The 24491-nt window shown below is 33.5% G+C and overlaps 1 protein-coding gene across 2 annotated transcripts in view; it reads right to left on the bottom strand.

Annotated features, from left to right (window-relative positions):
• The window catches only part of Nup205 (nuclear pore complex protein Nup205), a 205957-nt gene that overhangs the window by 140114 nt on the left and 41352 nt on the right, over window positions 1-24491 (bottom strand). For both annotated transcript variants that reach the window (XM_085813835.1, XM_085813834.1), the window contains exons 2-6: window positions 22581-22726; window positions 15849-16020; window positions 10268-10486; window positions 9064-9149; window positions 6658-6886 (exon numbers count right to left, since the gene is read on the bottom strand). In XM_085813835.1, the coding sequence (XP_085669961.1) occupies window positions 6658-6886; window positions 9064-9149; window positions 10268-10486; window positions 15849-15894 (580 nt within the window). In that variant the 5' untranslated portion in view covers window positions 15895-16020; window positions 22581-22726. The remainder of the gene's footprint in view (window positions 1-6657; window positions 6887-9063; window positions 9150-10267; window positions 10487-15848; window positions 16021-22580; window positions 22727-24491) is intronic.

The following is a 24491-nucleotide window of genomic DNA, read 5'->3' as shown; positions in this document are numbered from 1 at the left end:
TATTAATATGGAACAGAAGACACTAATTAAGAATCAAGCACATATACGTGCTTCTGTAACTCAAATTATTAAAAATGTAGATGAGTATTTAAAAGAAGAAAATCAAGAAGAGTTAGAAAATTGTTTGGAATTGTTAAATAGTAAAGAAACGGAACTAGACGATTTAAATGAAAAAATATAAAATTTGATTGAAGATGAATCAAAATTAGATTCAGATATTAACACTTCTATGGAATATAACGATAAAATAATAATAGCGAAGTCTAAAATCAACCGTTATTTAAGGAAATACAATACTCAAAATATCAACACGAATTTAAATAATTCATCTACAGAAGTTGAAACCAAAAGACAGATTGAAGGCAATGTGAAATTGCCCAAACTCTTAATTCACAAATTTTCCGGAGAATATAACGATTGGATGAATTTTTGGAATTCATTCAAGGTCACTATTCATGACAATGTTACACTTTCGAAGATAGAAAAATTTAATTATTTGAGAACTTATTTATGAGGAAACACAGCATCAGCCATAGAAGGTCTCTCAATCTCAGAGGCTAATTATGACTCTGCTATAGACATTCTTAAAAATAGATTCGGTCAAAGTGACCTTATTATCAATACACACATTTCTAATCTCTTAAATTTAAATCCCGTTCAAAGTTCAAGTGAAGTGGCAAAATTGCGAAAACTTTATGATACAATTAACGTTCAAGTCAGAAGCCTTTTAGCATTTGGTGTGAAACCAAAAACATATTCCAACATGTTTATTCCAATTTTGATGAAAATTGTCCCGAATGATATAACTTAATATAATAGAATTTCATCATACAAATACTGAAAATCCTTCAACCTATGATTTAAACAAATTTCTAGACTTTCTCCGATTAGAAATAGAATCGCGAGAAAAGATTAATTCGTTATCCTTTCCACGCAAGTCAAACCCGGAAATGAAAGGTATTAACAGATATCCACCGACGCCGAAACATAAACAAACTGTCACTATACATGAATTTATGGCAGCCGCGTCATCAAATGGAAACTGCATTTTTTGTTTTCAAAACCATGACTCAGAGCCCTGTTCATGCCTTACAGTTAATGAGAAGAGAGATATTTTGAAAAAACAAGCGCGTTGTTTTCTTTGTTTGGCCCCTAAACACAAAATCTCACAGTGCCGACAACGCCAAACTAAAGTTTGTAAAATTTGCAAAGGTAAACATTCAGAAGCCATATGTTTTAAATCCAGTTCGATGGTTAAAAATACACCAAGTGATAAAAAGGATAGTATATTAATTTCGAAAAATGATACACAAACTAAGGAACAGAAAGAAGAAATTGTTTCGGCCGTTTCACATAATGCAAATAATACAATTCTTTTACAGACTTGCACGATAAAAGTTAAAACAGCTAAGGAAAAGGTGTTTACCAGACTTCTCTTGGATAGTGGAAGTATGAAAAGTTTTTGTGCTCGCGAGTTAGCGGACAGATTAAACCTCGAAGTCATAAGAAAAGAAAAATTGACTGTCTACACTTTTGGGAATACTTCTCCCATCCAAAAAAATTATGACGTAGTTAAATTAACTTTAGAACATAGAAGTTCTCCCGATTCTAGAATAGAAGTTGAATTATTAGTAACTGATCATATATCAGGTACAGATATTCCTCCTCCTAAATCAGAAGAAATTAAGCAAAACAGACAATTAAAAAATTTGATGCTCGCAGATTTTCCTGATTGTAAAAAACCCATTGCCATTCTAATTGGTGCAGATTATTATTACAACATAGTAATGGGACACGTTAAATACTTAAGCAAAAATCTTGTTGCTGTGGAAACTATTTTCGGCTGGTGCCTACATGGACGAAAAGGTTATGATGATGTCTCTTTAGCTTTCAATGTAGTTGTAGGGGAAGATTTGATTTCCAAACAAATAACAAAATTTTGGGACTTGGAAAACTCAGGACTTATTGATAAGAGGGAAAACTTCGATTCAACTGAAAATGAAGTCGTCAAATATTTCGAATCAAATATAACATATGAAAATTCTCGCTATAAAATTAGATTGCCTTGGAAACATGACACATCAAATCTAAATAATAATAGGGAAATCACAGAACAAAGATTTCATCGACTTAGAAAACGATTTAAAAAGGATCCTAATCTATTTTCCGAATACAGGAACATATTAAGAGATCAGTTAAAACAAAATATTATCGAACCAGTTTCAGAAATTTCAAATGAAGAGGATGTCGTGTTTTACTTGCCACATAGGGAAGTTATACGCGAGGATCGAGCTACAAGTAAATTATGTATTGTTTATGATGCATCATCGCATGCCCCAGGATCCATTTCTTTAAATGACTGTCTACATTTTGGGCCAAATTTATACCCTGAAATATTCGAAATATTGTTAAGATTTCGGTATAATCTAATAGCCTTCACCGCAGATATAAAACAAGCCTTTTTACAGATTCTCATACATGAAAAAGATCGAGACGCAACCAGGTTTCTGTTTTCCGATTTCCCTAATGATGAAACATTTCTCCTGACATATATAAGTTCACTAGAGTTTTATTCGGAATAAATAGTAGTCCATTTCTATTAGCCGCTACCATTAAACATCATCTGAAAAAATATAATAAACTTTATCCTACAACGGTTAACATTTTGAATGAGAACGTATATGTAGATGATGTGATTGGAAGCCAACCAACGATCAATGAAGCATTAACTACGAGTCTAGAATCGGTCCAAATATTTAAGGAAGCAAGCATGCAGCTTCACAAATGGCATAGTAACTCGAGACAATTACATGAATTGTGGGTAAAAAAGGGTATCGTTCCAGATGAAAATCCTGAAGATTTTAATAGAGAAAATTTCCCATTTAAAGTCTTAGGTATGGCATGGGATAATTCAAAGGACTTACTGTATTTTGATGTTCGGAACTTATTGTCTTTCACATCTAAACCAATAGAAACAAAACGATTTCTTCTACAAGTGTTGGGTCGGATATTCGATCCGATTGGAATTTTGGGACCTTTCACTGTTAGAATAAAGTGCTTAATACAGAAGATTTGGTTGTCACAAATAGATTGCGATGAACCGTTACCTGAAGATTTGTCCTCTGAATGGAGAAAGTGGTGTGAAGAGCTACCTCAAATGGCTGAATTCTCCGTCTCTCGTTACCTTTTCATGCACTCGAACATTAATGTCGAAAATCTCGAACTACATTGCTTTTCAGATGCAAGTGTCAAAGCCTATGGTACAGTCGCATATTTACGTTTCACGACAGAAAATAAAGAAATCAAAACGACCTTTGTCTCTTCTAAAAATAGGGTAGCCCCGCTAAAATCCCTTACTTTACCGAGGTTAGAATTAATGGGGGCATTGTTATCAGTTAAGTTAGTCAACAATATTCTGAAAGCACTGAAATTGAGAATTCCATGCTATTTTTGGACAGACTCAACAATTACTTATTTTTGGATCCAGAAACAACCTGAAGCCTTCAAACCCTTTGTCAGAAATCGTATCGAAGAAATACAAAAATTGAGTTCACCTCAAGATTGGCATTATTGCCCAGGTGTCGACAACCCTGCAGATCTCGTATCTCGGGGAACGAAGATTTCCAAGTTAATAAATGAGACCATTTGGACGCAAGGTCCCCTATGGCTTCAACTTCCTCACGAACTTTGGCCAAGATTAGATATTAAAGAAACAATAGATGAAAACAAGCTGGAATACCGAAAGAGATCCGGTGATATACATCAACTTGAATGTGCAATCGAAAAAAGTGCAGATGATCTTTTCGACATATCAAAATATAGCAAATTAGAGAAGGTGTTGAGAGTCACTGCTTGCACAACACGTTTCATTAGAAAATTAAGAAAAACTAGCGACATTCAAGGAACTCTCACAGCTGAAGAGTTACAAGAAGCAGAAAATTTCTGGATAAGATCAGAGCAAAAGAAGTTTTTTGCCGAAGAATATAAAGCCCTCAAAGAAGGTAATTCAGTTGGAAAAAATTCTCCTTTGTACAATTTTCTTCCTTACATTAATGAAAAGGAAATCATGAAGTTGAGAGGAAGACTGGAATTTTCTGACTTCTCACTAGATAATAAACATCCAATAATCTTACCTAAAAATTCTCGACTAACGATTCTGATTGTATGCAAAGAACATGAGAAGGTAATGCATGGAGGAATTGCTGCGACTTTAGCTAAAGTCAGATCACGCTTCTGGATTCCTAAAGGACGACAGTTAGTCAAAAAAGCATTAAAAGGTTGTATAATTTGCCAAAAATATTTAGCTAAACCAGTAGACCAGATGACAGCACCCTTACCAAAGGATAGAATCCAAGAATCGCCTCCATTTGCAGTCTGTGGAATTGATTTCGCCGGACCAGTTTACGTAAAGAGTTAGTTCTAAAGACATTCGAAAATCCTATATTGTTTTGTTCGTTTGTGCAGTAACCCGAGCTGTACACTTAGAACTTGTATCAGATATGTCAACAGAATCCTTTTTACTTGCATTTCGCAGATTTTTGAGGAGAAGAGGAAACTGCGTAATCATCTACTCTGACAACGCCAAAACCTTTAAGAGGACAAAGAAAGAACTTGAGAATTTTTCAAAAGTTTTAAAAGATGACAAATTCAAGAATTTCATTGCTAAAGAAAGAATCCATTGGAAATTTATAATCGAACAAGCCCCATGGTGGGGAGGGTTTTATGAGAGACTTGTTAGATCTGTTAAAGAATGTTTAAGAAAAATCGTAGGAAAAGCATTGACTTTCGAAGAAATGTCTACACTACTTGTCGAAGTGGAGTCAGTTCTTAATTCACGACCTCTAAGTTACGTTTACAACGACAATGACGAGCCGTAACCGTTGACTCCAATGCACTTCTTAAACATTGGGCAAACTGATTTGAAGTATCCTTTGACCTTTGGTAGAATCATCGGTAGCGAAACGACAAGAGAAACGCTGTTAAAAAGAAAGCGTTACCAAGAATTGCTGTTAAAACAGTTGTGGTGGAAATGGAAGCAACAATATTTATTAGATCTTAGAACTGCCTATTTCTTGAAGAATCCGCAACTTCAACCAGAACTAAAAGTAAGAGATGTTGTTTTAGTCGAAGGAGATAATAAAAACAAACTCTTATGGAAACTTGGTAGAATCATAAAAATTATTCCTGGATGTGATGGTAAAGTCCGATGATAAAAACTGGTAATGGGATTTTAAAACATACTGTTCAACATCTATATCCTCTTGAACTTTAGATATTTTGAACTTTAACGATTTAGTTATGTTTTTCTTTTCCTTTTTTTTTTTTTTTTTTTTTTTTTTTTTTTGTCTATTAATGATTATTAATGATTAAATTGAATATTGTTAGTTAAGTTTGTTCAGTTAAGTGGAAAATATTTTAAAATTTAGTTCATTTATTAGTTATAATATTTATTATTTGATACCTATATTGGAATTGAAGTGTTTGACTAATTAGTATATTTTAATATTTTTATAGAATAGTGATTTATGTACTTGATTGTATGTATAACTGAGTTAGATGAACTCTTGTCAGAGTTCAGGTGGGGAGTGTGTTAAGGAATATTCTTTGATATCGCCAAGAGATGGCGTTAGGAGTCCATCTACTGGCTTAATTAACCTCTCCCCTTCTGAACACGTGACTTGAAAAAAAATTCTTCTTCTTGAAGGTAGAATTTCGATGCACTATGCAATAGAATTCGATTGAGATTTTAGCTGGAACTATTCAGTTCTTGCCTTTTGAGCCTTAAATATTCGATTCAGGCATTTTAGCCTACATTGTATATATGTAAATATTAAGCTTAATTAATATTTATGGAAAACCCTCCAGGCCATGCATCACGTCTTTTTGATTATGAGTGATTCGACTTTGATTTAGAACTTTCGTTACAGAGTTATTAATAAAGCACTGTAAGGGGAAAAATTGACAAAAATCTGCTAAAATTTGCCTCAACACAATAACAATTTTATATCTTTTATAAAAAGTTGGAATGTTTACTTAAATTTGCTATCATTAATCTAATTTTTTATCTGAACAGTTTTGTGACTAATTTTCTTTTGCAAGAAATAATTGTAATAAAAGAGCAAAATCAGTTTCTTTACCCTGAATATTTTATTTTTCATAATCATTTCACAAGTTTAAATATACCTAGAAATTTTAAAATGCCCAAACTCAAATTTTCATAATTAAGTTTAATGAGCCAAATGGGCAATATGATGAATGCCATATTGTTGGGCCTGGTTTTGATCTCTTGAAAAAATATCGACATATACAAATATATAGTATCTTTTTGCCACAACACCATTTAAATTCCTAAGTCCCTTCAGAAAGTTGTTAACAGAAAAAAAGAAATACAACACCCCTGTATTCCATCCCTCATGGTATTTTTAAGCAAAACTGGGATGGAGCTGATCTAGTGCACACTGTCACCAATTAGACATCCAAAGTTGGGCCAACAACAAGAACTTTCTCTCCCACCCACAATCATCATTGATACTTTTCTGGAAACTATATGCTGGGATATGGGGATCAGCAACAACAGTAAGTACGATTACACATACAGAATAACGAAAAAAAGCATAATTACTTAGATCTTTTTCTCTTTTATAAGAAAATACTTACAATCCATCTCATCACATGTTTGCAAAATGCTGACATCTATAACGTACAAAAATGCAACAGCAGTAGTCAGAGTAGCTTCATCTAGACTGCCATCACTGGATATACTAGCTTGTTTGGATAGGTACGAAAGAAGGCGTAATACTTCTTCCCGGGTAAAGAAGCCTTGACATGCCCAGCCAAATATTATTTCAGCAAGAGTTTGTTTGATTTCTGTTATCAAATCTGTAACCTAAAATTGAAAGAAAATCAAGTTATCTTGAAGGCTTTCTGTAAGTTATAATATGCTAACAAATTCTTATTATAAAAAAAAAAAAAAACACCTATTTCTTCATAACTACACGCTTATATTTCTTTGGCAGAGTTGCAGCATTGCCTCATTTTCTTGGTATCAATTAAGTTCTGCTTTAAAAGGATTATTTTAGATTTAATTATAAGAAATCTGACTGGTCTTCATGAAGCAGAGGCAGTTAAATAATTAACTTGTCTAAAAAGTACTTAAGACTAAGTTAAATATTTATTTAAATCATTTTAAGTACTCTTCATCCAATTTCACTTCGCTTTCCTTGCAAAACCTCAGTTACTCTGTAGTTTGGAACACAAAATAATGTTTTTGTTGTTGTGTCTGTCCATGTAAGAGTTTCATGTGATTCAATAAACAGTTTTCATATTTTTCAGAATGACTTTTTCTTCCTAAATTTTAAAAAACACCCTACACCCATCAAATTTAAACCCATGATTCAAATTTTACTTTTCATTCTCAACACTATATTGGTTTCAACGAAAGTTTCCTGCCATCGCAAATATCATTTGCACAGTTTGCAATGTCATGTTTAATCATATTTTGTCAACGATTTTTGGCATTTGAAAGAAGACGCTGCAATGTGAAATTCGTAAAAAAGATCATTATCATTAAGAACAGATGTCTGGAATGAACTTATCATGTTAAGAGATTAGAACCATGATTACACTCCGGTTTTGTTGCACAAAGCCCGCTACAGAATGTCACCAAATCATGTGTACAGCTTTAGGTACTGATGTTGTATCATATGATATTACAAACGTTTACTGCCGAAAGTTCAGAAACAAGAACTATGACATTCAAGAAGCAGAGCCTACTGATGTTGATAAGGCCTGCCTACAAGAACGTGGGGAAGAATATCAGTATGCAACCACTCAAGAGCTTGCTAATGAGTTAAACATTAGTGCTATGTCTGTTAGTCGCATTATGCATCACATGAACTTCCCATACAAATTCAATCGCTAGGTGCCGCATGAGCTGATTCAAGCAGATAAGGACTGACATGTTCAGGCCTGCACTAATCTGCTCGAACATCAAAGCAAGGACAAAATTCTCGACCGGATCGTCACTTGCGATGAGAAGTGGATTTACTTCAACAAGACAGTCTGCTCCCAGTAAGCCGTCGGAAGAGTCGCAAAATGCAATTTGACTAATTAAAAAGATCATGCTTTGTATCTGGTGGGATTGCTATGGTATTATCCACAAAGAGTACCTGGAAAAAGTTAAAACCCTCGACAGCAAGATGCTAGTCCGTGTTGATGCTCCTATCAAAGAAAAACGTCGAACTCAGTTCCGGCACAAAAAGGTAATGTTCCATCAAGATAATGCCAGACCACATGAGTCTGCATTCACTGGCTGCACTCTGTATGGACTCGAATGGGATCTTTTGCCACACCCAGCATATGGCCCGACATTGCTCCTTTGGACTCCTGCCTTTTTTCACATCTGCAGCTATATTTTGCTGGTGCTATCTTCCATTCTGCACAGGACACGTATTAAGATCTATATTAAGAACGTTTTTTGGTGGAAAACTTTCATTACAACTAGATACAACATTTCTGCTATTATACTCTGTAGACTTACTATTCAATAAACATTGAAGTTCTACAGTATTTTATTTCAGCAAGTCGCACTGTTATTGATAGTGCAGGTTTACTTATAATAATCAAGTACAACTTTCATAATCAGCATACACAGATTAATTACCCTGCTGACTGTAAATGGTAGCTAGGCATGCATTTGATAAAAATTTTTGCTATATTTAAAAAATACTTAATGCTACCTGATATTAATTATCCATTAAAGACAAATGACAGATTTCAATCTTCTTCATTTTTCACAGCAAAACTTCACTTATTAAACCAAGAAACAAGACAGAACATAAGAGTGCTTTTTGTATTACAGAAATGATGCTCAGTATCGTTTCAATGTACAGTATGTAATATGGCATTGTACACTGAGCCCTGCCACATAGTATAATATACTGAAACAAAACTAATATATTAGTGTTAATCTGCTAAAAAATTTGCTAACATTAATCTTTTATTTCTTTTACCTATTTACAAATATTATCTCTACACAAGATTCAATATGATAACTATACATACTTGCTTTCTGTATCTCGGCCCTCCCAAAGCACGGTTTCGATGTAACAATTCCAATTCGTCAGTTATGTCAGTCTTTTCAATAAGGTCTGCAAATAATGATTTCAAGAACTAACTGCATAAGCAAACATAAAATGAAAAACAGCTAAAAAATTTGCAACATAAAATGGTAGTTTTAATTAGTTAATCTATTAAACTATTTACTATTAAACACTTCTTCATCTTATTCATAAAAGACTACTGCAGTAATTTTGATATTTGCATTTTAGGAATAATAATGATCACTCAGTAAATAACAGAAAGATGATCAGCTAGAAACAACAAAAAACATTCTTTTTGCTTTTAATTTTTAAAACATGGTATATTACTATTTAGGTACAAGTTTCCTTTTAAAGACAATTTCAAAAATAATGCAGACGCATCAGCATCCAGGAAAAAATTAATTTCATTAATTAAACAATTTTAGGGTATCAAAATTTATTTTAAAAAAAACTGAAAAAATTAACTTCGTGGTACCTTAATTCTTTTTTTAGCTTAGAAGATAACTATGAAAGATGGCGCATCATAATTTTGCAGTCATCATTTAAATTATTCATTATTTTGTAACTAATCTTTTTTTTTTCTTTCAATTAAACATAAATATTTGTCTTACAGCAAAAATAAGCAGTTGCTTTCAAACTATGTCACATATCATTCTGGAGTAACACACAATTCCTGTACGGGTCAGAATCAAAATTTGATAGAATTTTTTAACATGTGAACTGCAATACTAAATGTCTAAATTAATTAATCAAATAATATATTTCTATTGTTACTGCTATGCAAAATAATAGAAAGACAATTTGTTTTATATAATAAAATAATTTTCTTTTCACTCACCACATGAAGTATTCACAATATTAATATATTTTCAATGCTTTCTTAACATTTGCTTTCTAAGGATGGTATGGAATTGCAAAAATTTATAGTTTTATGGATTCTAGAAGTTGAAAGAGTTTGAAGACTACTGCTATAAAGTAATCTTCAAATTTCTTAACACTTTTTTTTCTTTTAAAAGCGCTATTTGTAAGGTTCCTAATAATACATTATAATTTAAGAATTTTTAAAAAGCACAGCTGCATTTAATGACTTCTAAAAAGAAAGTATATAAATTTATCAATACCATGATATGCGAGTTGTGGTGATCAAAATATCCTTATATACATACCTATAACTTTCATTATAATTCCACCTTCTTTAAGTTGATTAGTATATTTCATAATGATGGACATTAACTCAGAAGTAATACCCAATGTCCAAGTTCGACCTTCTCGTGCCTGCACAAGAAGTTGTAAAGCATTGACCAAGTTTCTTCTACCATCATAGTACAACAGCATAGCCACCAATCCCCGAGTTAAGCCAGGAAAGCGTGGTTGCTGCTGTTGACCTGTAAAGTTAAAATTATTAACTCAAGAATGATTTAGTATTACAAACAAACACTATTCGCATACAATTTTAAATTCAAATTTCCTTGCTTTAATGAAAGCAAAGCATTCCTATGAAACATTTCACAAACCAAAGTTAAGCAATAGCTAAATTGTTGTATATCAGTAAGTACGACTGATGATAACTACTAATAAAACCATGATATGTCATTGATACTAATATGATGCATCAATAACATAGTGTTAACAAAATTTTGGCAAATGCATTATTTTATCCAATGGTAATTTTGTATCAATTGCTACCTATTTAACTAAATTTGCAGAAGCCTTTATGTTTAGTTTTCCTTCTGAAGAGAAACTGAAAATATAATCTCAAATTTGGAAAGAGCTTTGGCATGCATGAAATTAAAACTGAACTGGCTACATAGGGGTATCTGATAATCAATAGCTTAAAAAAAGTTAAAAATTCATTAATAAATGTTAAGCATGAATGCTTCATTTTGAAACAATGTAAAATTAGACAAATTCGAATTAAATTTTTGAACATTTAATGAGGTTTTTCATTTCTGCAGATTGCTGCTGCCAAGTACGAAAACGGAAGCTAAATTTATATGCAGTTACTTCTTTTTAAAATATTTTCTTGATAGTCACAAGTGCATGCAGTCTAAATTAAATTAAGTTCATCTACATTCATCCATTATTAAATGTAACACATCATTCAATAAGTCCCGGGACTAACCGACAGATGGCGTAGTAATATCAACTTGACTTCACTGTTCAAAAGAACTAACCTTCAAATGACACGTGTCCAATTTTAATGGCATTCGGACCGGAAACAGCAAAGCTACTGTGGTGAAAGTGACACTATTTGTGCATTTGTGGACAAAATGGAGAAAAACGAATTTCGAGCGTTGATCAAACATTGCTATTTAATGGGTAAAAATACCATCCAAGCTTAGCAATGGCTTGAAAAATGTTATCCAGACTCTGCTTCATCAAAAACAACTATTTGCCATTGGTATGCTGATTTTAAGCGTGGTCGCACGGATACAAATGATGCGGCATGCTCGGATAAGCCAAATGAAGCAATCCCTCTGGAAAATGTGAAATGAATGTAAATCGTAATGAATGACCGCAAAAGTAAAAGTTTGTGAGACTGCTGTGATGGTAAACATATCAACTTAAAGTGGGTGTACGATTTTACGTGAAACGTTGGGCATGAAAAAAGTGTTTTCCAAATGGATGCCACATGTTCTCACAATGGAACAAAAGCAACAACGAGTCGACGACTCACAGAGCTGTTTGTCACTATTTACTCACAATAAACAGAATTTCTTGCATCGGTATGTGACAATGGACGAAACGTAGATACAGTATTTCACTCTGGAGTCGACGCGGCAGTCAGCTGAGTGGCGTGCAGCCAGTGAATGTCATCCGAAGCTGGTGAAAGCCATCCAAGCATGCAAAAACACAACAGTCAGCTGGTAAAGTCATGGTATCAATGTTTTGGGATGTGTGAGGTATAATTTACATCGACTACCTTGAAAAGGAAAAATCTATCAATAGCGCCTATCACAATGAGATATTGGTGCATCTGAAGGATGAAATCAGAAAAAAAAAAAAATGACTGCACACGAAGAAAAAATCATCTTCCATCAAGACAATGCTCCGTGCTACAAGTCGATACAAACACTGGCTACATTGAACAAGTTGGGCTTCACTCTGCTTCCCCACCCACCTACTCTCCAGATCTAGCCCCAGTGACTACTGGCTGTTTGCTGATCTGAAAAAGATGCTCCAGGGGAAAAGATTTGGCTCAAACGAGAAACTCATCGCTACCACTCAAGCTTATTTTGTGGACAAGGACAAATGGTTTTAAAGCATGGTATCGAAAAGTTAAAGCGTTGGAATGATTGCATAGCTCTTGATGGTGATTATGTCGATATATTCTTACGAATTTTGTACATAGATAGATGACTTTAGGGTAAATTGTATAAGAAATTGCTATATTTCTTTGTATAATGTAACATGAAAATCTATGAGAGACAAGCTATCTGGAAAATAGCTATAGGGGCAAGTCTATTTAACACTGAGTAAATTAGTATCGTTGTAATTTGGCAAAATACCACCAAGCTAGCAATGGTTTGGTCGACTAATTTTTGTCGCTGGCGATATTTTGGACAACCTCAGTAGCTTCAGCGTGCATTAGAAATGGATCATTTAGAGGAAATTTATTTATTACATAAGTTTATCTGTTACATTTACATGCAATTACAAAAAAAGCTTGCACTGAATTGAAAAATACCCTCACTTCACTTTCACTCAACTTAGCATTTTTATAAATATAATCTTGTTTTTACACCTGTTCACTACACTTCCATTTCTTTTCATTTATTACACTTTCAAAATGGAATAAATGTCACAGTAACATCTGTATTTCCTTTGGAAATTACTGACGATTTTACAAATCAAACAAATAAATTCATTACGGTTTACGAATCTAACAAATTAATTCATTAAAATTTCAAAAAGTTCTATTTTAAATTTTTGTAAATAAGGAGCTAGTTGTTGCGAATTCATATTTAGTGTTAAATAAAGGCAAAGCATTCTGCAAAAATGGTGGTAGGTGACTGTAACATTTTTTTTAATGTTTTGCAATCTTCTTCCTTCATTTTTACTGTTTCACTGTTACTGTAATCCAAAACATTGTTCAGATCATCCCACTGTTCCAGAATTCTTGTTATGTCAGCAAATGATGTATTATACACTGATTTTACAATATCGGCAACAGTACCTTCTGCACGCGTTTTCACAATTGCAGCACTTTTGGTATGGCCACAGCTAAAAAAAAAATTTCTTTTTTCCTAAAGCAGAATCTGGAATCATGGCATTAAAATACTGTTTCGAATGTCTAAAACTGAAACTGGTAGATAAATCGGAAAAAAAAAAAAATCACACAAAATACCATTTCACTATTAAGGCATATGTTTCATAATTTTATGAACAAATTTGTTATTGCTTTAGATTTTACAACAACAATTTTGTTATGCTTTTGAGAAAACATATGGCATTTACAGTCATCCTTTCCGATGTATGCAACGGAGTCCTTGTTACATACACTGTAATGGCCATGATTCACAGAAATTTCATATGCTTTACTGCATGGAAATTCTGAAGAATACGAGTCTTTAAATTTCTGGCTTGATAATTTTAACTTCTTTACCTGAGGCGGTGTAATTCACATACACACACACACACAACAAAACAAAAACAAAAAAAACACTTCCAACTGAATTACAATCCACAAGATAAGTTTGCTATACTCTAGCCGTAATCTAAACAAATGGATCCCAAGCAGAATAAACATGTCTTCCACTGCAGGGAATTAATTAGATTGCAGAAATTAATTCATTGTTTCCTGACCTATGACTGGCTACTCTTAAAAACCAGCAATGCACTCCAGGCATGATACATGATGTCACGAGCATTCAGCTACTCATACGATGAGTTAGTTGGTTCCATTTTGCATCCTATTTCTCCTGCCATCTTTCTGTAAACCTCGTAGTTTTTTTCATATTTTCCGTATCTCATAGTTTTTCACGAATATCCATGTATGGAAAATCCATAGTAATTGGAGTATATGCATATGTAACTGTGTATGCCTTCCAGTAATTTTGAGAAACTGAAGGTACTAGAAATTTCTCAGTAACCGAGGGAAAACTACACGACTGAAGATAGTATCAGTTTAGTTTAGTTCACAGTACTGAGAGCATTGCGAGATTACACAATGAGTTCACTCTGCGAGCTTACCGAATGAGGCTTTGTTCATTATTTTGTGTTTAACATTTAGTAGTTTGGAGTGGTAACTACTGTTTGTGCTCTGTCATACTGAGAAGAGCTGTGTGAATACTTTTGCTAAAAGTTCCAAAACTGTAAAGTGTTTCAAGCTACTTTTATCAAGCTATCATCAGTTTTGTGCGTATTCAATTTACACTGACTATCAATAAGTATTTGGACACCAATGCAAATGACGATATCTGCGGTCCTAAGGTATGTCACGGACTCCGCCGGTATATATCGTGTAGGAAACAGCATCGGCTTTAGTCGCACGCAAGATGCCTCGCTGATCAGAGCTCTCTGATTTCGAGAAAGGTATAATTATAGGGTATCACATATGTGGCTGACCCTTAAGGGACATATCTAGCGATCTGAAGTACCCAAAATCAACAGTGGCCTATGTGATTAAGAAGTGGAAGGTGAGCGGTGATTGTCGGAATGTGCCCCGAGTCGGCAGACCAACGAAACTGGGAGATAAAGATCCCCAAACCATCAGTTGCGATCGGAAGAACCGCACCCAACCGATGGCCCTCATCCACGAGGAATTTCAACAGGCATCCGGGAGTATTGTTTCAATGAATACCATCCGTAAGGAAACACATCTGCTTGATTTTCATGGTCGTGCTGCTGCCCATAAGCCTTTGATCACAAAGTCCAACCTCGCTGCTCGGTTAATGTGGTGCAAAACACATCGAAATTGGACCGTAGATCAGTGGAAATGGGTTCTTTGGAGTGACGAATCAAGGTTCACCCTTTACCGTTCAGATGGTAGGGTCTGGGTCTGGCGTCTACCTGGAGAACGTCTTCTGCTAGAATGCATTGTGCCAACAGTCAAGTTCGGCGGAGGTGGAATTATGGTCTGGAGGTGTTTCTCCTGGTATGGGCTGGGACCCTTGGTCCCCATTCATGGTAAGCTCAACTCCGATGCCTACTGCACTATTCTGGATGACAATGTGCTTCCTACGTTGTGGCAGTTTTACGGGTTGGACCCGTTATTTTCAGGACGACAATGCCAGTTGCCATGTTTCGATGTTAACCAAGGCTTTGTATGGTGCCAATGGAGTTCATCAAATGGACTGGCCTGCCCCCTATCGAGAACCTCTGGGACGAGTTGCATCGCTGAATTCAGGGATGCACTACCCGTACAAAATTGGTGAAAGAACTTCTATGTCTTCTCCAAGCCAAGTGGAAGAAAATACCACTAGCTGTCATACAAAGACTTGTGGAAAGTATGCCCCGGAGGGGTCCACGCTGTAATTACCTCTCGTGGAGGCTCTAACAACTATTGATTTTGAATATAGTTTTTTTTTTTTTTTTTTTTTTTTTTTTTTTTTTTTTTTTCTCCTATCACAGGTGTCCAAATACTTATTGGTAGTCAGTGTATTATGAACACATATGTACATAACAATATTATTTTGATATTTTGTCAGCAAAGTACCTATATAACAAAATGTAAGTAATTAAAATTCAGCATATGCTCAGTCATTTGCATAATGCATTTTTTCATGATAATAAAACATAACATACCTGCTATTAAAAGCTCAAGGGAAGTTAATTCATTTAAATCAAACATATCACTGATAATAAGTGCTTCATCAATAAGTGACTGAGGCAAAATCTGAAGTCCTGCTTGCCCAGTAACAGCAATTCCAGTAGTGGAAGCCTTTTTAATTGCATCTCTGTGGATAGGGCTGCAAGGCTAAGCATTGGAAAGAAAGATGTGCAAACAAATTATTAGAAATTATCTAGAGTTTGATTTATACATGAATAGAACAAAGAAAAAAGTAATTTGAATACTATTTATCTAGATAAAAATTCAAAAGTTGGAGTAACTATTTTAAAACAGCTAATATGAGTTTTATTTCGGACATCATAAATTCAGTGATGTGATAATGAAGTCAGATATTTTAATTATTGAAAGAAAACAAAATGAGCATTTTATAAACTGAAAAACATATAAACAATGCATTTCTAATTTTTCAGAAATAACATTTATTATTACAGTACAGCTCAAAATATGAGAATTAAAGATATCCAGAACTGACATGGATTGCTGGATAATTACAGCATATTCAGGCCATTTTTCAAGACGAGAGAGCTTGACTATATAGTATAGCTCTCCCAAGACTACTCCCACAATATTAATGCCCTCTACCTAATTCTCTGATCTCATATAATCAAATAAAATTTGAATGTGCTTGCAGCCATTCCAAAATATCAACTGGCCAGCCAAAGGTTTATGTTTACCAATTACAATTCAGGAAATTATTGAACTGTATACATCTATATCATAATGGAAACACAAGAACAAAAGCTTAGCTGTAGAACTACCATATATACTGACTTTTGCTTTTGCAGCTGTGTTATTCAAATAAACTCGAGTGTTCTATACTATAATGGTATCTTTTTTATTCAGTCACATTCCATAGGCAATTTTCAATTTCAATGCATATTAGCTATTACAAAATCAGAATTATTTAATAACATATTAAAATCACATTAAAAATTCTATTCCAATTAGGCATCCAGACTTTCCATTCAGGTTAGGTAAAAGGTTACGTGATCTAGCTATCAGATCATGTCAAAGAGGTTTTGTCAGAGCCTCGTGCCATTTTTTAGTATTAAGAAAATTTATGTTTGATACCAAGCAAATTATCTGCATTTAAAGGCAACACACTTAAAAGTGCATCTTAAAAACAATTCTTAGTTTTGTGACTGACGATTAAAAATGACAACTTGTTTATAGCAATATATTACTTGCTATGCAAAATGTGCAAAGGAAAGCTGGAAAAAAATTCCAACAAATATTTGCTATCATCTGCTTGTATACGCACATTAGCTTTACATAAATGCAAATTATATATTATTAATACAACTTGTGAATGGCAACAGTATTTAATTTTAGTTTATTGTTGTTCCAAAAACAATATTCTTTAAAAAGTTATGTATTTGACTGTAGGATTCTCTTGACTTGCCTGGTAGAATTATATGTTGTAAATAAAAATATCTTTATTTGAGAATCTTTGACATATAATGTTTCTTTAAGCCTTTGTAGAGCCTCAAAGGTAAATAGTTTAATAGCAGAAAATTTGGTGAAGTTTTAGATTGCATCTTTGAATGTTAATGAATTTTACCCAAAAAAGAGTATGGATATTTGGTGCAGAGATTCCCATGTCAGAGATGGTTTCTGAAATTTCAAATGAGCATCTTTTTACAGGACCTTCAAATGACCATTACATGTTGAAAAAATGCATCTTTCAATCATGGTTGAAGGAAATCCTCAACAAGCATCCCATGAAAACACATGAACATCAGGCTAAGTAAGGCAAACAAAAACTAGAAAACAAATTCTTTATGCTTTCACATATGATACAGAAAATGCAATGCACTGCCATTTGTTCTTCTCTTCTGTTCAGGCACAAAATTACCTTTCTCATACAGAAAAATTATGACTGAAAAAAATGGCAATTGTCTAATTCAACTTTAAAGTAACAGTTAATTTAACAAATGATGTATGCAAACACACATAAAAAAACAAAAACAACAAAAAAAATCCAAAAATAACTCATTTGGATTACTTTTTGTTCCAATCAGGCCAGTCAGATTTTTAATAAAATCAAACTTTTTTTTTGAGGGGGAATATTACAAATAATTCAAAATATTTCATGATATATAAAACCACATCAACTAGCATTTAAAGCAACAAATCCAAATTTTTCAGGAAGCCTAGTTTGCCAGATACAGAAAGGGTTATAGAAAATAACAGTGGCTGTATTATTAACTCATCACAAGATGCTGTGATGCGACTTCAAAAAAATGAGTTAAAATATACAAGTTCCTCTGTGAAAATGACTATTATAATAATAAGCATATTAAAAGCACATCCGAAATCACAATTTTTCACCTTTTAATTTTTTTTTTTTTAACTCTACATGTTTCATAAGACCTTTCCTTAATGCATGTTACACCTAAAAACCACTTTTATGTTGGAGGCATATCTTTCTTTTCTAAATTTTAAATTAATAACTTGCAAATAAGCATGGATTCTCAATAATTAGCATGATAATCTATAATTAACAGATTAATATAGAGAAACTGTTGTCGACTTATTTATACCATAAGTAATACGTGCACAAAAACAGCTATTCACTGTGTAGCAATGCAGCACTCTCAGTGTTTCTGCCACTGCTGGAATGTGTCCTTCTTCCCGATTCCTTGTCAAATACAGTAAATTTCACCAACTGTCATCCCTGAGATGCCATAAAAACCTGGTAGTAGAACTCGCTACTGACAGTTTGGCCCATGGGGATGAATTTGCAATGCACAATGCTGTGAATGTTGAAAAAGTACGATGAGCATGCATTTGGTTGAGCTGTGGACTTGCTTCACCTTTTTCAGTCTTGGTGAGGATGGACTCTTCCATTGTAAAGACTGTTGCTTTTTTTTTTTTCAGGATCATACCTGTACACCAATTTAAATCCTTCAGTTCAACCTGAAGGCTTTGGCTGAATAAACCCTGTGTGTGTGTATATAGTATTATTCAAAAATATCTGGCAAATATATAAAGACAAGTAGACAAAACTGAAATAAGCAGATTTTGCTATGGAATGTGTGTAGAAAAATCACACATTGAGGTGGTAGCATAAGTCATTCAACGTGTGAATTTTGATTGGTGTGCATCATTACGTGAATACAGAACTCACTGACATGCATTTTATCTATGGAGCTGAGGTAAAAGTGGATCATCTACTCAAAGGATGTAAATAGAACACTTTACAAATATCTGCTTTAAGAACCTGCACTGTTTTTATCTGCAACACTGAGTGCTGAAATGCATGGATAAAATGCATTTCAGCACTCAGCAGTACCATGTATCTCCTCAATCTGCCTTTTCTGCATTCTTTCCATTATAAAATCTAGGCCCACCAGCGGCCAAGCAGTCGCTGAACACTGGTAGTTCAGTCCGAGGTTCAAATCCCGCGAACAGGCTGGCTGCATGGGTGTTTTCGTGGTTTTCTCCATGTGTAACGTGTATATGAGCCAGTTTTCCTTAGAAAGTCCTCCATGAAGGCATCCCTCCTCTTAGGCAGACAGCCATCGAGGCTTTGCCGTAATTACATAACCTAACCTAACCATTATAAAATCTATTTATTTCAATGCTTTTTACATATTTTCAGATACTTTTTAATCACCCAATGTATGTGTGTGTATACAGTAAACCATCGTTAACATGAATCTCAAGGGAATGAAAAATCAAGTGTTAAAAAAATTCACATTAACTGTGAATTCAAAATTTTATTTTTGGAATAATTTTTTTCTATACATTAACTATATACAGTATATAGTTACACAAGTGCAACAATATATTATGCATGCCATCATAGAAAACATTACAGTACTGTAACTTGAAAAAATGCACACACAGATAACGTTTTGGTGAAAAATTCCTGTATATCGCATTGTTACAGATGGGAACGAAAATGGTAACTTCACAGTCTACTTGCACTCATGTCTTCTGTAAAACTAGCAGTTAATTCAGATATTGCAGCAAAACATTCTACAGTGCCCAAAGTGTATAACCCTTCCTGGCATGCAGGCACAATGATACTAACCTCTTCACTTTCTTCAGATGATGTTTCTTAAACTTCAGACACAACCGTTTTTATACCACATTCCCCTTCAGCACATACAGCAACATCATCAAACTTCACTAACAACTTCTCAAAACTAACAAGAAGGTCCACAATGTTTAGTGGACTATTCCATTCGTCAGGTTAAATGGTATCACTGCCACCATCTAGCTTGTCATAACTGAAACCTTGATCGTCTAAATCAGGGGTTCCCAACCTTTTTGTTCATAAGAGCACCATTCTAAAATATCTGTTGGATGGCAGGCACCTTTTACTTATTCAAGGTGAAATTATACTTGACAGAATTAATAATACATCCACATAAAAAGAGATCGGTCGCATTTCGCTTTGTGATCTGTGTTGGACACAATTTCTATTTCATTAAAAATGAGAAATCTTTCAGACAGAATTTTATTGAAGTTTTTTTATTGTGATTGCACAGTGGCGGGCACATGTTAAACAATCGGTGGGCGCCATCGTGCCGTGGGCATAGGGTTGGGAGCCCCTAGTCTTAAATCTTTTGCAATGCCACTTACTTTGGACTTGAAAGGTACATTAGAAGTACGCATATGTTTGAACCATTCTAGAAGTAAAGGTTTGTTATCTTCGAAATAAGCACTGTGATGTCGCTTAGATTAGTTTCTAAAACCCAATGCTGCAGAATTAACAATTTTTCGTAATTTTAACTAATTGTGGATAAAGCAGATTTGGCTCTTCCATACTTCTCAGCAACTGAACTCTTTTCCAATACACCACGCCAACTTCCTCTAGTATGTCTGTCATCTTTCTTTTGGCCATGACTCTTTAAAGACCACCAATGAAAAAAATTAAGGATCTATCGAGCAAATGGGAACTGGACAAACTAAAGCAATTATCTACACCCAAAATTACTTTTGTAATATCACTTTTGTAATCTGTAGTAATAAAATAAATTTGCATGTAAGAAACATTACTATTTAACCTAATCTAATATTTAACTTAATTATAAAACAAATTCAAGAATAAAATCAACATCATAATTTTTCCCAAGTAATTAGCATTCAATGATGTTATTAGTATTAAAATATAAAAATTATATTAATTAGCATTAAAATGTATTATTTTATTGTTATTTCATAAATATAATTTGAATATATTACCATTATTTTTATAATTTTTATCAATGTTATCATGCTTGTAAAAAAAAATTGTCCAAAAATTCCCAAATCTCCAATAAACCAATAAAAAACTTTGCATAGACACTGGTCTTGAAATCGCTGCAATGCTGATAAGTCACCACATTTAATGCCACATAATAAAATAACTCATATTTCAAAAAAGGGGAAAGATTTTTTTAATGTTATATTTTATGTATTCTTATTCATTAGCAAAAAAGAAATAATTTCAAAATGTTTACGTTTCAATCGAGACAGCACCTCACGCCTAAAACTCAAGTATTCACCATTTATGTTAAGTAATAGCAAAGAATTCAAATGTAAATAAATATGCTCTCCTCCAAAATGTTAATTCATACTCAAAAGGGCAGTCATATAAAACAGACGGAAATGTCAGGTAAGTAAAATTCAGCAACTTTAAGAACCAAATATGATTAAATAAAAAATATGGACTTTACAAACAGACTGCAGACAGATTCTCTTACTGCTTGAAATTTAGCATTAGTTGTCATGTTCTGCAAGCTACCATAGTGCCATCTTGTAGGTCTGTCAAACAATGCCACTACAACTTTTGGAGAAAAATGACATGTGGTGTGCACTGGAAATTCATATGAAATTAAACTACAGTTCATCTATATAAATATTTTATTGTAAATGCAAATCATTTAAATTTAACTGGAATTATTTATTTAATATTGTGTTTTAGGAAAAAATAGATAATAATTCGCCTATTGAAGAAGAAGACAAGTGAGCAATTTTACTTGAGTAATAAATACATAATTATTCAAGATTTAACAATAGTCAAACTAGATAACTTTTAAAGAAGAAAAAAAAAAAAAAAAAAAAAAAGCACATCTGAACATAGAATTACATTTGTTGATTAAAGCTCACTGTTAACATCATTAAAGCTATCTGTTGACGTAATGATTGTGATTCTCGAACATTATTTACGCTGGGTTTTGTTTTAAAAAATACAATACATTCTGTGAAGTTTTCAATTCAACATGATGAAAGATTTTTAATGCAGCCCAGGCAGAGAAAAACAGCAAAAAAATATGAAACACTTTGAAAGTTTGTGCTAAATGATAAAATTTAATGACGTAATAGACCAAAAATAGTTCTTAATTTGGAAATTTTCTTATAGGATCATGTACACCACAGGCAGAACCGAAATTTTGTTCATGTTAACCCAGCGTTTACCTTAAGCAAGTTCACATTAAGAAGAGTTTACTTTAGATATAAAATATATACATATATTATCATGCAAGTTCACATTAAGAAGAGTTTACTTTAGATATAAAATATACACATATATTTTCATGCATCAAATGAAAGTTCACATGGGCAATCACATTTTTCTTTAAAAAAAAAAAAAAAAAAAAAAAAAACTGAAATTGAATCTACAACATTATTTTTAAATTTTACATCCCAAAACAAAAACAAAATACTTTCCTACAGTTATAGGTAATACTTACAGGATTTTTTAAAAGGCATATGAAATCTGGCTTGTGTCTTTTTAACACTACTTCTATTTCCTGGCAAGCACCAGGATCTTTCTGAGCAATAGCACTATAGATGGTATTAAAAAGTCCTTTGTAGGGTGCCCAGAGTGTATTATCACCTAATATACATATGAAGTTAAAATTACTATATTAAATTTCAAAATAATAACAACAGTGAACTGAAAGAATAAGTTAATCATTATATAGGGTACGTCAAAATGAATGCCCCAATTTCATAGGTGCACTGTACAAAATTTAATAAATGTATTCATTAAAAATGTACATACATGCAGAGGTAATATAAGCAAGTTTTGAATGTACTCCTCACAAATGTTCAATGTGTGCCTTTTGTCATATGAGATAGATCAAGTCTGAAATGTAATTCTTGCCAAACTTTGTGTAGCATGTCTGTATCGATGTTGGTGATTGCAGCTGTGATACAGGCTTTCGAGTCAGTCACGTCATTGGACCTGGAGGTGGAGGCACATATATACAACTTTTATGAACAGGAAAAAATTACATGGGGTGAGAGCTGAAAATCATGGTGGCTAAGGCAAGAGTGCATTGTCTGTGGTAGCTATGCAACCAATCCAGTGTTGTGGTAAAATGTTATTGAGATGGTTCCGCACTTCAGTTATAAAATGCGGGGACACACCATCCTGCTGCAAAATAAAAGCTAGGTATATTCTCTTTTAGCTGTAGAAGAAGCCATAATTTGAGTATATCAAGGTACACTCCTCCTGTCACAGTGGTTTTAGAAAAAAAGAACAGACTGCAGACAGTTTCATAGGATATTGCACAAAACACATTAACCTTAGAGAAACTATTGCACTGGCGCATGTGGAAGTTCAGTACCCAAAATTCTCACATTATGCTTATTTACTAATCCAGAAATGTGAACAGTAGATTCATCATTGAAAACTAACTTTTTTAAAAATTTGTCATCCTCCATGCATGTTAGAAGTGTCTCACAGAAAGATAGGCGATGTGGCAGATCTTTGGGTTTCAGATGTTGCACCAAATGTAAATGATAGTTTTCATTTGCAAACACCTCCTAAAAACTCTTCACACAGTTTTCTGGGCTACTCCTAGTTCTCTTCCAGCTTGATATGTCGATTTTTGAAGGCTTCTTGCACAATTTTCTTCAATATTCTCAACTACATCTCCTACTGAAGCACGACCTGCTGATTTTCTTATACAAATGCAGCCTGTCTCTTGAAATTTTGCAATACCAATAACAGATTACCTTATGATCTGGTGCTGTCTGTCCGTATTTCATTCGGAACTGGCACTGAACAGTGACAACAGACTTGATAACATGAAACTTAGGCACACGAAATGTTTTTTGCTGTTGCATTGCCATTTTACAAAGATGCTGTTTTTCTGCCCATTTTGTTTTAGCAAAAATGTGAATGACGACTGGAGTTCCAGCGCCATCTATTGGCGGCTATTCAAAACTTGCTTATATTGCCTCTGCATGTATGTACATTTTTAATGAATGCATTTACTACATTTTGCGTAGCACACTTAATGACATCGGGGCATTCATTTTGACTTACCTTGCATTTAATTATCATTTACATACTAATATCTGAATAATTAAACACAAATATTGGGTAAAGAAAAACATATATATGAGAAACACAAAAAGAAAGAAAAAGTGGATGGACATGGGATAACAGCTGTCACAGCATTTAAAGCTGCTTTTATATACAGGAGAATGTCATTTAATTAGATAATCCAAAGTATTTAATGTTGTAAAATCATACAGTAAAAAAAAAAAGTTTCAGCCATAAAAATAAATCACATACTCTAATATGATTATTCTGTTTTACACTGACTCATTACTTACTTACAGTGCAATTTTTTGATTTGAATACTGAT

Source organism: Stegodyphus dumicola, chromosome 3 (genome assembly GCF_044657685.1).
Source record: "Stegodyphus dumicola isolate Sdum_Otavi_A_Nest chromosome 3, ASM4465768v1".
NCBI lineage: Eukaryota > Metazoa > Arthropoda > Arachnida > Araneae > Eresidae > Stegodyphus > Stegodyphus dumicola.
Note: the sequence above shows the minus strand (reverse complement) of the source record. Positions and strands in the feature narration are given on the sequence as shown.